The sequence below is a fragment of the Hyperolius riggenbachi genome, chromosome 10 (genome assembly GCF_040937935.1).
Source record: "Hyperolius riggenbachi isolate aHypRig1 chromosome 10, aHypRig1.pri, whole genome shotgun sequence".
In the NCBI taxonomy this organism is placed as follows: Eukaryota; Metazoa; Chordata; class Amphibia; order Anura; family Hyperoliidae; genus Hyperolius; species Hyperolius riggenbachi.
In genome coordinates this window covers 226,658,169-226,675,738 of record NC_090655.1, presented here as the reverse complement: position 1 = coordinate 226,675,738, position 17,570 = coordinate 226,658,169, and the positions used below count along the sequence as shown (strand labels likewise).

The window sequence follows — 17,570 nt, the reverse complement described above, 5'->3', positions numbered from 1 at the left end:
ATGGCGGAGCAGGTGAGATAACAGCATGGATTTCAGCTGTGCTATACTCTGCATTATATGCTGGGGGAGAACAAAAAGAGGACGGGGGCCACCACCAGGGGGAGGGTAGGTAGGTAATCAGTAGATCATCAGGGAAGTTTTATGGTGGTGGCGTGGGGTGAATAAACTACTAGACCACCAGGGAAGCTTTGCTGGGAGGGGAGAAAACAGTAGACCTCTGGACACCAGGTTTTATGTAAGATCTGGTTTAAAGATTTTAAGGGATTATAGTTCGCTGCTTTGAGGGATGGTTAGTGATATGAATTAGTCAGTCTACTATGTAAAGTGCAGTATAAAGTATCATGTTATAGAAACGCATAAACAAAACAAAAGTATTTTCTGAAGTGGAACATTGCACATGGCTGTCCTCTGACAGATGCAGTTCCTCTGTTCTCCACAAGGTGGTGATCTCACGTATACCTCGTGGAACGCACAGACAGGAAGAGTCGAAGCAAAAAGATAGGAAGTTTAGAATTAGAGGTGAAGCTGGGGGAAGTAGAGAGGAGACATTGCTGGAACTGGCAGCAGAGGAGGTAATTAGATATTATGTATTCACTCCCCCATAACAAGTACCTGCTGCTGCATATTGTAGGATTATAGCTGCCTGTTACAGTAACTCCTTTGTAGGCAGCATACACTGCAATTAGCAACCATCTATTCTAATCTGTTGTGCAACCTGCCATTACAGATTATTGCATTCCTCCAGAATCTCTGCATATTGTGTGTTAGTGCTGCTCTCATTGTAGCTCCCATCATTGCTGCCCTCATTAAAGAGTTTCTTATGGGTGTCATCATTGTTAAGGCACCTCTCATTAGTGTCCCCTCCATTATAACTTCCCTCATTAGTGTCCCTTCATTGTAAGGTTACTCATAACTAGGGATGAGCAAGAATGATTTCACAAAAAGCATAACTGTCCCAAAGTGTGGGTGGGGCCTGGGTTGTGTTTCCAGGATTAATTTACCTAAACCGCCACCTCTCTTCTTATGTGCTCCATGACGCGTTCCATCTTCTTACACTTCCAGCTTCTAAACCGGAACTTCTGCTCTGCAGGTGGAAGTGGAAGAAGATGAAGCGGGCATGAATTGCATCACAAGGGAGGCGACGGCTTAGGGGAGATAATCACCGCATACACAGTCCGTGCCCCCTTCTAAACCATTCTCACTCATCCTTACACATTACTCCTCCCATAATTAAGGCTCATACACACATTAGATTAAACTAAAGCTAATCTATGGCTGCCTCAATACACTTAAACCATGCAGCTATTAATCAATATACGGTAATATATATATATATGCACAAAACTTTATATATATATAGCCACCCAAAGCCTCTCCAATAAACCAGCTATGATTAGAGCACTCTATAATAGTCGTTCATCACCATCCATACATCCACGCACAATGTGACCATCACAAGTCTGCAAGAAAGGATGAAAAGGACATCTCTCTTTACACTAGTGGCCACCGGTCTGACTTCTAGAGATGACAGCAACCAGTAAGGTTGTAGTAGAACCATCAAACAATGGATCTTGACATATAAATTGCAGAATATATATTATTGCTGTAACTTTATCTGGAACGTTCATTATTTATGCTGTCTAGTTGCTCCTTTTTTTTTTTTTTACTTTATCTGGTTTTAATTGCATTGATTTTTGTGTATTTATATGTATTCAGGAGGTGTCGACTCAAGGGGGTGTGGCACCTGCTCCTCTTTTGTCCCCTCTCTTTGGGTGGGTTGCTCTATGCCCCCCCCCCCCCCCCCCTCGATTGCCACTCTCCTTTTAAACCAGATGCTGAGAGCTGTAAGAATTGCTATGATTAAGGACCGACAAGTCCAAAACATGTCAGCGTTGTGCTTCCTAAACTGTACTGGGATATGTCCTGAATAAACTTAGTTCTATTGTGACATCAGTGCGGACTATTTGCTCCTTATTTGTCCTATTTGGGCCTGGCTGCCTGTGATCCAGCACTGTCTCATCCTGTAGATTGAGCGGTATCCATTTGCTTTTTATTGGATCTTGACATATGATGAGCAGAAATGTCCTTTCCTCCTGATCTTCCTGGTGGGGCAGCCCCATAGGCCGTGAACTTGTGGCTATTTGCAGAAAAGTAGTCAGTCGACTGTGTGGCGGCCCACCCGAAAGAAAATGCCCTAACATGAAAATATACCTCATTATGGAGAGAAGTTGAGGCTAATAAATCACTGAACAGTTAACACAGTGGCACGCTAACTGCATCAACTGTGAAAAGCTGTGATTTGCTAATCCCCAATTCTGCTTCCTGAGTGGATATAATTAGTACATTCACCATTTTTTCCCCCTCTGATTATTACTGTTCAGCACTCGAAGTGTGTACACACATCCAATTTCTATTGACCAATTGTACCACTCCCATGTAGTGTGAGAGCTTAGCAACACAATCTATTCATAGTATTACAAATCTGTTTGTCTTCATACTACATGGAAGTGGTACAATTGGCTAATCATTAGCCCACCAAAAATTAGATGTCTGCAACCTAATGTCCAACTAACCAGATTGGATTCATTAGATCCAACTGATTTAAAATGGCCTGCTTTAAAGTGGAACTTAAAGGTGCTTAAAAAAGCTTCAACCCCTGAAGCCGACCTGTGCCCACATCGTTACATACTGATCCTCCGTTCCCCCTCAGCTCACTTTTCTTCTCGTAGTAGAAGCCGACTTCTAAGTTGACCTCCACCGCGCCCTAGCCCCGTGTATCTTCATATGCGTTCCCATGGCCAGGAGTGTCCTGCGCAGTACGAGAACACACTGTATCTACTGCACCTGCACTGTACGCTCCCGGAGACGAGATCGTGAATGAAGACGTGCGCGGCCAGGGCCGCACAGGCGCAGTGGACGTCCACTGCGCGAAATGAAAGTGGGCCACGGCGTGGGAACGGCAAATCAGTATGTCACGTTGTGGGCACAGGTCGGCTGCAGGGGGCTGGCAGAAGCCCCAGGTAAGTGAAACTTTAATTTTTTTTTTGGACCTTTCATTTCCACTGTAACTGGATTCAGCCATGCTTAACCTAAACATAAGTATGTATTACATCACATAGTTCACAAGAACATCTTGACAAGATCAAAGGAAACTCTGGAAGAGCTGAGAAAAAAATTGTAAAAATGGTTATAAAGTCATTACTGGAGCTATAAGACTCCATCAATTCACAGTGAAAGATATTATTTTAAAATGTAAAATACTAGTAGTATCTTACTAGTAGTTTGAAATTCAGGTCAATAAAACACAGACCGGACTAAAGATGTAAGGTGCATTGTGGGAATGTTCTGTACTTGGTGATCATTAGCAATGAGGCCTTTTTTTCTTTTTGGTTCTTCATTTAGGGGTGGCTGAATATAGAAGGACACAAGGTCCTCTACAAGGACGTTATGATGGAGAATCAGCCGATCCTCACATCACCGGGTAAGAGGAGACTTTTGTTTCTTGTAAAGAAGAGAGCAGTATGGAGGGTCCACCTAGATTCCCCAATCATCTGATAAACACATAGAAACTAAGCATTACGTAGAGATAGTCAATGCTAGTTAGTTGATACTAAAAAATTTGGCTTGCATACAGATTTCATGCAAATGATGTGCAGCTTGGAATTCAGCCAGTTAAATGCACTTGCTGGTGATTTAGATTGGCCAAGTAGCAAGCTGTTAGCATCTCATTGAGCATCTGTAGTATTTGCTGAATTTGTGTGTTTCCTACAGGTGGACCCAGTGACAGAAACCCACCAGAAAAACATACAGGTCCTCTTTATTCCCAGGATTGTTCACAGGAAGATCGCACCATCCCCCACCATTATCAGGTAGGTGGAACTGAAGGTCTAGAGCTTATGAGAGGCACCAAGCCCTGTAGTCATGGCTGTTTAAAGTTATGTAGATGTTAATTTTCTATATTGTACTGATTTAGGGTGAAGAACAAAATGATGCTAAAGTTGAGGTTAAAGAGGAAGAAATATATGTGAGAGGTTATCAGCAGTCTACCCAGAAATTAGACATGATTGGGACGATAGAAGAAGAGACAGCTTATATGAGGGGGGATGAACAGTCTATGGAGGAGGGTCCGATGATGAGGACAATTAAGAAAGAAGAAGAGGAGATTTGTCAATGGGATGATAAGAAGTCTATGGAGGAGGATTTCATAATGGTGACAGTCAAAGAAGAAGATTCAGATGTCAGTTCAGGTAAGTAATGCAGTCACCGAGAAAAAAGTGAGATGTCATTTTAGTCCTTAAAATGATCATCAGTGTGCCAAACCCACCTGGTGACCAACAGATGACATGCATCTATTGAACACCATGTGATAGCGTCTGACCTCACTAGAAGAATGTCATCTTTGCGTTCACCACACTGCCCAATGCTGTACATCATATGGAAGGTCAATGAGGAGATGCTGTACACTATGACAGGCCCAACTCCATGCCTCAGTATAACATCATGGTACCAACAAATGAGGAGGAGATACTGTATACCATATGAAAGGCCCATCTCCATTCCTCAGTATAACATCATAGTGCCAACAAATGAGGAGGAGATACTGTATACCATATGAAAGGCCCAACTCCATGCCTCAGTATAACATCATAGTACCAACAAATGAGGAGGAGATACTGTATACCATATGAAAGGTCCATCTCCATTCCTCAGTATAACATCTTAGTACCAACAAATGAGGATGAGATACTGTACTCCATATGAAAGGCCCATCTCCATTCCTCAGTATAACATCATAGTACCAACAAATGAGGAGGAGATACTGTACACCATATGAAAGGTCCATCTCCATTCCTCAGTATAACATCATAGTATCAACAAATGAGGAGGAGATACTGTACACCACATTAAAGGGAACCAGAGAGGAACTAAAAAAAAAGAAAAGAAAAAGCTTTTATACATACCTGGGGCTTCTTCCAGCCCCATAAGCTTGGATTGCTCCCATGCCGCCATCCTCCGCTTCCTGGATCGGCGATACCGGGTCCCGTCACTTCCGGCGGACGCGGCCAATTGTCCGCATCACAGCGTCTCCCTCCATACCCGTACGCATGCGGCTGCGCAGTAGGCAGCCTTATGCGTACTTGTATTAAGGGAGCGCCATGTGATGCGGACAATTGGCCGCGTCCGCCGGCGGACTGGCCGACTGGCGGCCATGACGAGACCCGGTACCGGCGGATCCAGGCAGCAAAGGACGGCGGCGTGGGAGCGATCCGTGCGTATGGGGCTGGAGGAAGCCCCAGGTATGTATAGTATATTTTTCCCGGGGCCTCTGGTTCCCTTTAAAGGTCCATGTCCAGTCCTAAATATAATAATGGGCTTCTTAATGTGTGAGTCTTTTGATGGCCAGGGATAGTCCATATTTCCCCCGTTGCCCCTAAAATTGTCATAACCTGCGCTAGGGTGGGGTCAGCTGGTGTGGGAACCCCTCTGACAGGAAGAGATGTGCACCGCATTATCTCCTGCCCAGCACTCCTGTCACGTATGCCAGAGCTCTGTGAAATCTGTCCCTGCTAGAGCCACATACATGACTGCTGCCTGCACACAGGACAATTAATGTTCTATAACTATATCTTCCCAATAGATGGACAGGATGTGGGGAGCACCTCGGAGGGACGTCTTATCTCACCTCCAGATGATAATGCAGAAGATAATGGCATCACACAATATTCTCCAGGAGGAAACCCCATCACTGAAAATACACATCACAGACTTTACCATGAGGAGAGATCAAGTAATTCTAAGCAATCTTCTACTTGTAAATCTCTTACTGTTACACAGGGAGGTGAGAAGAAATTTCCATGTCCTGAATGTGAGAAATCTTACAGAAAGAAATCACTTCTTATTGAACATCAGAGAGTGCATACTGGGGAGCGGCCATTTTCGTGTTCTGAGTGTGGGAAAAGGTACATTCGTAAGGGAGATCTCCTTGCACATCAGAAATCTCACACAGTTCAGCGTCCTTTTTCATGCTCAGAATGTGGGCAGGGGTTTCTTAATAAAGGAGTCCTACTTAGACACCAGAGGAGACATACAGGTGAGCTTCCATTTTCGTGTTCAGAGTGTGGGAAAGCACTCATTGATAAAAGAGCCTTAGCTATCCATCAAAGAAGTCATACAGGCGAGCGTCCTTTTTCATGTTCTGAGTGTGGGAAAACTTTCAAGCAGACCGGACATCTCATTATACACCAGAGAAGTCACACAGGCGAGCGTCCTTTTCCGTGTTCACAGTGTGAGAAATGCTTCCCCGTGAAAGCGGCTCTTCTTGCACATTTGAGAACTCATACCGGGGAGCGGCCTTTTTCATGTTCAGACTGTGGGAAATGTTTCACTCTGAAAGGCTCCCTCCTTACGCACTTGAGGAGTCACACAGGCGAGCGTCCGTTTCCATGTTCTGAATGTGGGAAATGTTTCAGTCACAAGGGACAACTTGTCACACATCAGACCATTCACACAGGTGAGCGCCCGTTCTCATGCCTGGAGTGTGGAAAACACTTTGTTGTGAAACGAGACCTTCTTAGACACGAGAAAACGCATACAGGCGAGCGACCATTTACATGTCCAGAGTGTGGGAAAGGTTTTATTCAGAAAGCAGAACTACTTAGACACCAAAAAAGGCATAAGGCTGAACAACCTCTGACCTCTTCATAGGAAGCTGCCATATTTATTTCCTTTTACACAATACCAGTTGCCTGGCATCCTGCATATCTTTTTTGCTGCAGCAGTGCCTGAATCACACACCTGAAACAAGCATGCGGCTCATCCTGTCAGACTTCAGTTAGCATGCTTGTTCAAGATGTATGGCTAAAAGTATTAGAGGCAGAGGATCAGCCGGCTGTGTATATAATCTGTATATTGGTGTGTTTGCTCAGGCTATGATGTCATGCAGCTATGGGCCCCAAAGCATTCTGGGAGATCACCTGAAACTACTCACTACACAGGAAAAACAAAATATCCCACAGAGCTTCAAGTTGCCAGGAGTAAAGATGCTTACATCACTGATAAATGTAAGACTGTAAATCTGGGTGAGGTAAGATTTTACAATGGGGTAACACTGACTAAATCATTTATAAAGCAGTTTTATCCTTTCAAAGAAACCTGAGATCGATGAAAAAATATATATTGTATATTCCAGGGTATAAGACGACTAGGCGTATAAGACGACCCCCCAACTTTTCCAGTTAAAATATAGAGTTTGGGATATACTCGCCATATAAGACTACACCTCTTCCAACACACACCAAATTAAAATAAAAAAAAAAATCATGTACTGGTGCTGTGTATGAACAGATACTGGTGCTGTACTGTATGTGTTACCCAGTACATAACAGTATATAGTCAATTGACTTGTTGCATTGGTCAACTCTCCTTAAGTAGACTGGTCAGCTCTCCTTGTCTACCTGTTTATCAGAGCGATATGGAAGAATAGATTGCGCTCCCTCAGCAGGGAGATCTGAGAGGCGGTAACAGGATAGGGTGTATCCCCCGGCATCAATGACACCCGGCGTATAAGACGACCCCCAACTTTTCAGAAGATTTTCAAGGGTTAAAAAGTAGTCTTATACACAGGAATATACAGTACATACTTGGGGCTTCCTCCAGCCCCCTTCAGGCTGATCAGTCCTTTGCTGTCCTCTCTTGCCACCTGGATCCTCTGCTAGGTGGCCCGGTAATTCATCCAGTCGAGCCCAGTTGGCGCAAACGCAGACGCGTGCGCTACCACATTGCGCTTTTATTGCCAGGAACGCTCTGCGCAGGCGCACAACACTCCTGGTGACAGGAACATGATGGGGTAACGTTTTTTTAATTCCCCAAACTTCTATATTTTCTGATGTAGAGGGCTCTCATAATGATTTTAGTATTTCACGGAAATATAATGTAATAAATATTTGACACGATTTGTACAAGCTCAGCAATATCATCTCTAAATTCTATGGATACTGATTTATAAAATAAATGAAAGGGTTGGGGTACATGTGCATGTCAAATAAGTGCTGAATTAATGATTTGAAAAAAGAAGATCAATTTTCTTTAAACTCCTGTGCTAAATATATATCATTTTACATTTAAAAAAAAATAATTTTTGGCATTTAATGAAGAGAAATTGATTTTCAGGTGAAGTGTTCTAATTGCTTAGAAAACTATGTAATTATTTTCCCTGTTTTTACCCGTTTTCTTTTTCTTTTTTTTTAGGATTCAGCAGTTTATCTTTATACATTTTTTTTTCAAAGTTTTTTTTTCCTAGGAGATCATTTTTCATCCTTTGTTTAAAATAACATTTCAGCACTCTGCAATTCAGGGGTGGTTATGGACTTTTTGCTGCCTGAAGCAAGCATTTTGAGGACCCCTACCCCAGCATTAGATAGCCTGTCCCTCCAGTATAGTTAGGTAGGCTGTACCCCCAGTATAGGGAGCCTGTACCCCAGCATTAGGTTACTTGCACCCCTAGTATAGGTAGCCTGTCTTCCCAGCATTAGGTAGCTTGACCCACCAGCAATAGGTAGCTTGTCCCCCCAGCATTAAGTGGCCTGTCCCCCAGTATTAGGTAGTGTGACCCAGCAGTATTAGGTAGCCTGCCCCCCCACAGTATAAGTAGCCAGTCCCCCCACGGTATAGGTAGCCATCCTGTCCCCCAGTATAGGTACCCCTCTCCCCTCCTTCCTTCACTGGCCACTGCTCATTCACCTGCTCTGCCTCAGGCACCCCCCTCCTCCACAGAGTCCAAATCCCCCTCACTGCACTGACTGGCGCATCGGCATACTTGAGACCTCAGATCAGCAGTGACCCACAGTGAAAAGACAGGAGCGGTGCCCCCAGTAGTGACAAGTATACAGGAAGTGACATCACTGGTTACTTCCTGTATACATGCCGTTACTAGAGGCACCGCTCTCCTGTCTCTTTCTGCCTGCGAGTCACCGCTGATCTGAGGTCTGAAGTAAGCATTGCTGCCAGGCAGTGCAGCGAGGGGGGATCCAGACTCTATGGAGGAGGGTGCCTCCCAAGCCAGAGCAAGTGAACAATCGGTGGCCGGGGGAGGAGGTGTGGTTTGCAAGTGAATTGGAATGGCAAGCAGGTGACATGGTGGCACTTCCTGTTCTTCCCCTGGGAAGAATCTGCCTGTACCACGGGGTTCAGGCTGCACCATACAAAGTCCGCCCCTGACGCAAATGAAAAGGTACCATAAAGTAGTGGAGAAGGTACTGTCAATATTATCTGACAGTATTTTCTATTTTACTGGTGGCTTAAAAAAATCATTTCATTGCTAAAATATGAAAATATCACCTAGGAGATAAAAGTGACTTGAATAAGGGCAAATGGGGCTGATGCAGAAAAGGCCGGTAACACATTGCACACTGCGCGGTAATGTTACTGGCCTGTACTGCACTTAGTAACGCTGATTGCGCCGACGGCGTGATGAACATAACCATAGTGCTACACTACTACTGTACTGTGCATACACCATTTACTGGCATTGCTATGGTAACGCTCGTCATTTTATCGGTGCAACGAGCATTATTATGTTCAGTAGACTGGTAACATTGCTGCCCAGTGTGCACAGTTATTGTCATTTTCTGCATCAATCCCATCGTTTGTTTGGATTCCATTAAAGGATTTCTAGTTGTCCAAGACAACAGTCTGCCTTTGAGATTGGCTTGGTAGACAGAAATGCACTTCAGAGATTTAGGAAGCCATTTCTAATGGTCATATTTAGAAGCTGGTGCTCATTAGCATGCATATGCTTGTCATTAAAAGACATCTAAGGTGAAAATAAACTAATGAAATAAACAATTGTAACTACCCACCTTCTCCTAAAAATGACTTTTTAAGATATTCCACAGTTTTATTTTATTTTTAAATCTACTTTTTAAGGTTTTGCTGTTTTATTGTTTTTGCTCAATGACACATTCATTGAAGTATGCCAGAGCTAAAATCTATGAACTGTTGACCTTTTTTATTTGTTTTATTCTCTCAGAAGCCATTTTCTGCTAGGAAAGTGTTGTATAGCTGTCATTTCTTATCAGTGAGAGTCACACTGTAGTCTGACCCAGTCCCGACTCTGACAGGAACTGCCACTTACATACCTGATGTTTAACTCTTTCAGGCAGAGAAAGAAAAAAAAGGAACACAGCTTAGTTATTTGTGTGCTAGGCACTGTACATACACATGTCTATCTCATCATGTCACATGTCACCTCGGGTATCCTTTATTAGCTTCTCATCAGCTGTCAGCTTGTAATTAGGATTTGATGTAGTATGTATGGCAGCCTCGGCTCTTGGCTTTCGGACATTCCCCCCCCCCCCCCCCGCCCCCGCATCCTTCCAGAACCTGTATAAGCCAAATCCAATTTCGGGTACAACCCCAGTTTGTACTTGGCGAAAGAAATGATTTTGATTCTGATGTGTTGGTTGATCAAACTAGCTGTTCTCTACACTCCTGAATCGTGAGAAAATTGTGCTTCCAATGATGATCTTTTGTAAAATATTTGTTTTAATAAGCTGCTGTAAAGATGAATATAAATGCATTTATGCTGACTTCAATACATTATTTTTATTGTTATGGTCTTTGGTCTTTCTTTTTTCCTTTTTGGGTGTTGCATATTCTACATACGTATATTTCTAACAAAGTTCTTGTAAAATCTGTTTTTATTAGATGGTATAAACAGCAATATTGCAACAGTAATATCACACATAACATAATAATAACATACCCCAATGTTGTCAAAGAACGTAAATACTGCATTAAATAGGATATTACAATTAGTACTCCTCTAAAACGAAAGAGAGAAAACAGAAAAAGGACGAAGCGAGAGGGATAGGAAAAAGGTGGAGGGTATGGAGTAAGTACATAGCTCCCAGTCCCAACTGTCCCTCTTTCGGAGGGACAGTCCCTCTTTGGGAGCCCTGTCCCTCTGTCCCTCTTTCTTCCTCATTTGTCCCTCTTTCAGGACTTTGTCCTTCTTTCTATGTAAATATATATATTTCTCTACTAAAAATGTGTTTGATTGACTCTAAACTTTATTCCCATCCTTTAAATTGATATATTATTAATTTTAAAATGTTAATATGAAGGAAAATGAACCAGGATAGAAAGGACCAGTGTGGTTCGAATTATCAAACATATTTTTCTTATGAAATCTTTATGGTAAGCGTGACTGGGGTGTGGCAGGGGCATGTCCCTCTTTCGCATATCAAAAAGTTGAGAGGTATGGGTAAGTAAACCATCTTCAGACCCACCATGAAGTCAGGGTAAAGAGAGATAAAGAATGAAAGAGAAGATAGCAGTGATAAAGAGAAAAGGACAAAGGGGATCTCCATACAATCTATTATTCACAGCAAATAGAGTAGCATCACATCTCAACAAATTTTATGAATCAACGTTAGAACAGTAATTTTAAACCTTGCAGAATTAAAGCCTTGCTACTTTGAAATAGTGAAGGGTTAGACTGGTACAGTATTAAACTTCTAGTGACCTTAGCCCATTTGAAAAGGGCCAGCTCTGTCGCCGAGCGCATGCACGCACCCGCACGTCCGCCGCGCGCGCCCGCCGCACTTGTGCACATGCGCGCACCCTCCACACACCCGTCCGTCCGCTCACACGCCCGCCTGGCTCCCTGGCCCCATCCCTGTCCTGTCTGTGTGAGGCTGGGTCCGTGATGCGCATATGCGCAGTAGCAAAAAGCACGGATCCAGCTACACAGAGACAACTGACCCTGCTGTATGCAGGGACAGTTGCCTATTATTATATAGGATTTAATTAAGAAGGCTATGTCCTGGACCTGAATTACTGACATTAAGCTCATTCTAGCATCCACTAGACTGTAAAGCTTAAACCCCTTGCTTAGGGCCTATTTCCACTACACGCAGATTGGATGCAGAATGGATGCAGAAAAACTGACTCCAATGAATGCCTATGGGAAAATCTGCATCAGAAAAATGCATATGATTTGCATCTGAATTGAATGCGAAGTGTGCAGACAGCTTATTAGAGGTGCTGCACATGTGAGCTGTTTGTCATTTCAGATGCAGCCTTTGTGGTATGCGCTGGCCCTCTCCTTGCTGTCCATTAAAATGTAAGTTACACATTTGTGCTTAGCTGCTCCCAAGGTTATACATATGTTGTTTTTAATTTAGGTTAGGCCACTTGCCCGGAGGTTTTCCTCACCGTGGCGCAAGTGTCCAGTATATTATACTTTGCATGCAAACTATAGTGGAAGCCAAAGTTCCTCCATAGTATAATAAATGTAGCATTTGTTTTGGATGCAGGGCATGCATTGTCAGCCTAATAGAGGTGGTGCATACCTGAGTGATTAACCAGTCAATTGCAGCATGTTTTTAGGGATGCGCAGCCTCCCCCCCCTTTTTCATCAGAAAAATCGCGTTTAGTGGAAACAGGGCCATAGGCTTTCATTGGAGTCAGTTTTTCTGCATCCTTTCTGCATCCAATCTGCGTGTAGTGGAAATAGGCCCTTACTCAATATATCTACATCTTAACATCTTAAGAAAGCCCAATAAGCCTGAGGACCCTTTCACACTGGGGTGCACTGCAACATTTTTACCGCACCCCAGCGCTAGGGCACTGTTAGTCTATGAAGCCTTTCATACCGATGCGGTGTGGCACAATGGAAGTGATGTTTTCACCACATCCCCGATGCAAGGGCAACCCTACATTGCCGTGCGTCTCTGCAGCGACCTGCGGTGGACCGAAAGTCATGTAAGTCTATGGCGACACCTTTGTTTAAATGCCCGCGGCAAGTTTTACTAGTCACGCATGTATATGCATACGTTTCCGTGCACGTGTTTGCTTTGGCAACAGGAAATGAGCATCACTTTCTGTTTGGCCAGCTGCCAGACGGGATTACCGCGTACTAACGCGGTCATCCACGAAGGCCTGTATTTGCTTTTGGGGCCGCACTACTACCGCCAATCTGCAGCAGTAGCTTACCTACTTTTAAAATTTTACTTGCACTGCCACACTAAGCTGCACTGCTTGATCAGTGTAGCGTAGTGAATCAACCCTATGAGCCAGATCTGGCTCCCGAGCCATAGGTTCCCTACCCCTGATCTAGCGCATAGGCATTAGGCAACTCCAGAGTAATGTCAGACTAATGGCTCCAGTTCATTTAAACTCCAAACAATTTTATTCCAACTCAAAATAAAAGCATAAAAAGGCAGACCATAGGGTATTACATAACACCAAGGAACCCTCACACAGCACTAAGATGTACACTTCTGACTCTGTAGGAAATTTAAACATGTAAAACGCATTATAGCGCATGCACACCGACAGATACAAAAACATATATATATATGGATGGCACAACCAATGCATTAAAAATGAACTTTGGATCCACTGTGACCATACAGGTTGCCAACCCAGCAGAGAATGGATATATACCCTAAGTGGAATGATTGTCAAAATATCTTTTGCATGGATTCTAAGGCTTCTACAGTTTTCCTTTTAATTGTGAACTGCAGTTGAAAGGGGGAGGGGGGAGGTGATACAATACAATACAATACAATAACATTTTTATAGCGCTTTTCTCCCATTGGACTCAAAGCGCTTAGGCTCTCTCAGATTCAGTAATTAGTAGGATGAAGTATTCACACAACAAAAGTTATATTTCTGCAAATGCCAGACTGAACAGGTGGGTTTTCAGTCTGGATTTAAACACGTCCAGGGATGGAGCTGTCCTGATCTGTTGAGGTAAGGAGTTCCAAAACGTAGGGGCAGCATGACAGAAGGCTCTGGGACCAAACGTTTCCAAGTGGACTCTGGGTATGACTAGATTATTAGAACCTGTTGATCTGAGAATGCGGGGATTGCTACGTAGCTGCAACATATCTTTCATGTATCCAGGGCCTAGATTATTCAGGGATTTAAATGTCAGTAGGCCGATCTTGAATAGGACCCTCCATTCTATAGGTAGCCAGTGAAGGGAGTGCAGGACTGACGTTATGTGGCAGTGACGGGGTTGGTTGGTTAGCAGTCTGGCAGCAGTATTCTGTATCAGCTGTAGACGGTACAAGGCCTTTTTTGGAAGGCCAGTGTAGAGAGCATTGCAGTAGTCCAGTCGGGATGTGATGAAGGCGTGGACTAAGGTTGGCAGATCTTCTGGGGGGATGAGGTGCTTGATTTTTGCGATGTTCTTCAGGTGAAAATAGGATGATTTCACCACAGCAGAGATTTGAGTTCTGAAGTTTAAATCCCAATCAATTAGAATCAGAGCTGCGTAGATCCGTGCCTCCTATTCCCAGTGGTGAAGACTGCAAGTTAAGTTGTTTTGTTATCATGCTCTGCCCTCCAATCAGGAGGACTTCAGTTTTGTCTGCATTTAGTTTCAGCCAGTTGTCATTCATCCATTTCTGTAGTTCACGTAAGCAGGCGTTTATAGTTAGAGTTGGGTCTGTCACACCGGGCTTGAAGGAAAGATATAGTTGGGTGTCGTCTGCATAGCAGTGGTATGTCAGGCCATGTTTTTGGATTAGTTTTCCCAGCAGTAACATGTAAATAGTGAAAAGCAGGGGAGAGAGGATTGAGCCCTGGGGGACCCCATACTTAAGTGATACAGGGGTGGACAGGAAGGGACCCATAGACACTTTGTGGGTTCTGCCACTCAAGAAGGATTGGAACCACTGAAGAACTATGCCATCAATGCTGCAGTATTCCTGTAGCCTGTTTATCAAGATGTCATGGTCAACTGTATCAAAGGCTGCAGAAAGGTCTAGCAGTATGAGGATCGAGCACTCTCCTCTGTCTCTTGCCATGAGCAGGTGGTTGCATATTTGGATGAGGGCAGTTTCAGTGCTGTGGTGTTTCCTGAAGCCAGACTGGAATGGGTCATAACTGTTATTTTGTAGGAATTTGGCTTCTAGCTGGAGGTAGACAGCTTTTTCAATTAGCTTGCCCAGAAAGGGAGGTTAGAGACAGGTCTGTAGCTGGTCATTGCATCTGGGTCCAGGGAGGGTTTTTTGAGGAGAGGCCTGATGATTGCTTCCTTCAGTAAAGCAGGAAATATCCCTGATTTTAAGGAACAGTTAATAATTTTTAGGAATACGGGTACGAACAGGTCGGGGCAGTTCAACATGAACTGTGTTGGGCCAGGATCCAGGTCACAGGTAGTTAGGCGGACGTGAAGGAGGATGATGATGGGACTAGTGCAATCAATAATTATTATAATCAATAATCATCTTCCAAGATGTAAACTTCATTAAATAAAGCAGCAGGAATGTCTAGTACTGCTGACTCAACTTCACCCTCTCTACCAACAAAAGACCCTTACCTATTGAATTTCTAGATGCAGTCAGGAAGGGACAAGTAGGGCGTTCATACTACAACATCCAGGTAATTACATTATATTTTTCAGTCTGCTCTCTAGCTAGCTCTGGTTTATACCCCAAACTCTATCAGGCTGTTATGGAACCACCACATTGAAACTCTACAGACAATTATCTGGGGAGACAGACTAAATAAAACATGTGGGTTACACAACCCGGACAGATCATCCAATGATAAACACTGCACCTCCTCTTAGTATCCAGTGGTGTATACACTTGAATTTATGGAGACTCCTCCAGCCAGTTGATGAACGTCTTCTTCTCGCAAGGACACAATTTATTTCCAGAATCAAACATTTATTTTTGCGGCAAGTTCCGGTTGGGTACAACAGATGCAGAAGCTGGGCATCGTGGCTGAGAATGGCGTTTGGTATAGAGAGCGAGCAGCACAGTCCCAAGCCAGGCCAGGGGACATACACATGGTACATCTTCTAAAAACTCTTTTTTATCAATTGGTTTTATGTGATTGCACATTATCATTTATACAGTTTTACACTATGGTGACTGAATTTGTTTTATCTGAGTTATACTGGCTCATGAACTACCAGCACAAGTGGAAGCAGACACAAAGAGTCCGGTATTAGGCAGGGGGCGGCCTCAGAGCTGGGACAAGGTCCTCCAGCACCCAAGGCTGAGACACCAAAGTGCGCCCCTCCATCCCTCCACCCCAGCCGTCACACACTGATTGCTATTAGCCTAAGAGGTGCCCCAGGGCCCAAACACCTTTATCTTTAGTTATCTGACTTGCAGTCACTTTCATGTAACCCCTTTTCTTATTTCTCTCTGCTTCAAACACAATCGGGGAATAATAGCTGAGTGAGTTGTGTACCCCCTCCTACACTGCGCCCTGAGGCTGGAGCCTCTCTCGCCTCTGCCTCGGCCTGGCCCTGGGTGGCCTTGATGACCTCGGACGTGCTGCTGGCCTATCTAGCTGAGGGTCATTTGGAAAAGGGGAGGAGCTGGCTTTCTCACTAAAGCTCCTTAGCTCCCAACTGTCCCTCTTTTGGGATAGTCCTTCTTTGGGAACCAAATCCCTCTGTCCCTCTTTCTTTTGTAATTTGCAGGGCTGATGTACAGATATGTAAATATATGTATTTTGCTAATGGAAAAGTGTTTAATTGACTCTAAACGTTATTCCTATCCTTTAACTTGATATATTTCTTATTTTCAAATATTAATATGAAGGAAAATGAACCAGGATAGAAAGACACAGTGGGATTTGAATTATAAAACAGCATATGTTTCTTATGAAATCTTTATGGTATGCATAACTAGGGTTGTGTCGGGGCGTGACTTAAGTGTCCCCCCTTTCTGACCTAAAGGTTGGGAGGTGTGGCTTTGCAAAGTCTGTCCCTGCTTTGTACCCTGGTTTGCTGAGGTGATATTGGAGCAGCACCTTTGCACTGTTTGTGATTGTTTCACTGGAGTGGACTCACAAATTCTCACTTTCTTATTTGGTTTCATCCATTTGTAACCTGTTCACCATCTGCACGCTACTCTGGGTCCAGGTGGATTACCTCAAAAGCAGTGACCAAAGCCCACCAGATGCATCAACTGGTGAGACCTATTCTTCTTGTGTAAGCTGCTGCCTGATTAATGCAAGCCAATTCCCTGCGTATTAAGCACTGTACATTACTGTACTTGATCAAGGCTAGACGTTATCCGTGCACTTACAAGTCACTTGCTGAACTGAGCTTGTGACTTGCTTGTGCATGGCTGCTGTGCATTATCTGGAGCTGCATTGATTGACTTTACTGTACTGTTTTAAAAACTTAAGTGTGTTATACTGTTGGACTATTATGTGCTTACTTCATTTTTCATTTTCAATAAATTGCAATTGAGATGGAAAAAGGACGTCCAATTATTGACTGAATTGAAATTATAGTACTACAGTTGAGCATGACAATTTCTGATATAGTGCTCTTCTGATATAAACTACTTGGCCAGGTCCCTTGGAGTTTACTATAAATGGATCCTACTGTACATGCCTTGAAACACATGTGTAAGGCAGAAAAATGATGAAGAAAGTAGGAGAGATTCTTGTTACAAACGGGGAACAGTTGGGAGCTATTGATATAGCACAAAGCAGTTTAATGATAACTGTAGTTAGTCTATTCTCCACAAGATGGCGATCTCAATTTCAGGAAGTGGAATGAACAGATGGGACGCTATAGAGTGGGA

The 17,570-nt window shown here is 43.6% G+C and overlaps 1 protein-coding gene across 1 annotated transcript; it reads left to right on the top strand.

The window, feature by feature from the left end:
* On the top strand, positions 1-7,164 carry LOC137536860 (gastrula zinc finger protein XlCGF57.1-like). The gene is made up of 6 exons (XM_068259045.1): positions 1-12; positions 441-572; positions 3,403-3,481; positions 3,772-3,869; positions 3,974-4,247; positions 5,639-7,164. Exons 1-6 carry the CDS (start codon positions 1-3, stop codon positions 6,703-6,705), a joined length of 1,662 nt encoding a protein of 553 aa, XP_068115146.1. The 3' UTR covers positions 6,706-7,164.
* The last annotated feature ends 10,406 nt before the right edge of the window (positions 7,165-17,570 follow it).

What these genes read in the sequence shown, in the direction of transcription:
- LOC137536860 (XM_068259045.1), top strand. An exon ending in GCCGATCCTCACATCACCGG is followed by an intron (nt 3,482 to 3,771) that starts GTAAGAGGAGAC and finishes TGTTTCCTACAG; the next exon opens with GTGGACCCAGTGACAGAAAC. An exon ending in CCATCCCCCACCATTATCAG is followed by an intron (nt 3,870 to 3,973) that starts GTAGGTGGAACT and finishes GTACTGATTTAG; the next exon opens with GGTGAAGAACAAAATGATGC.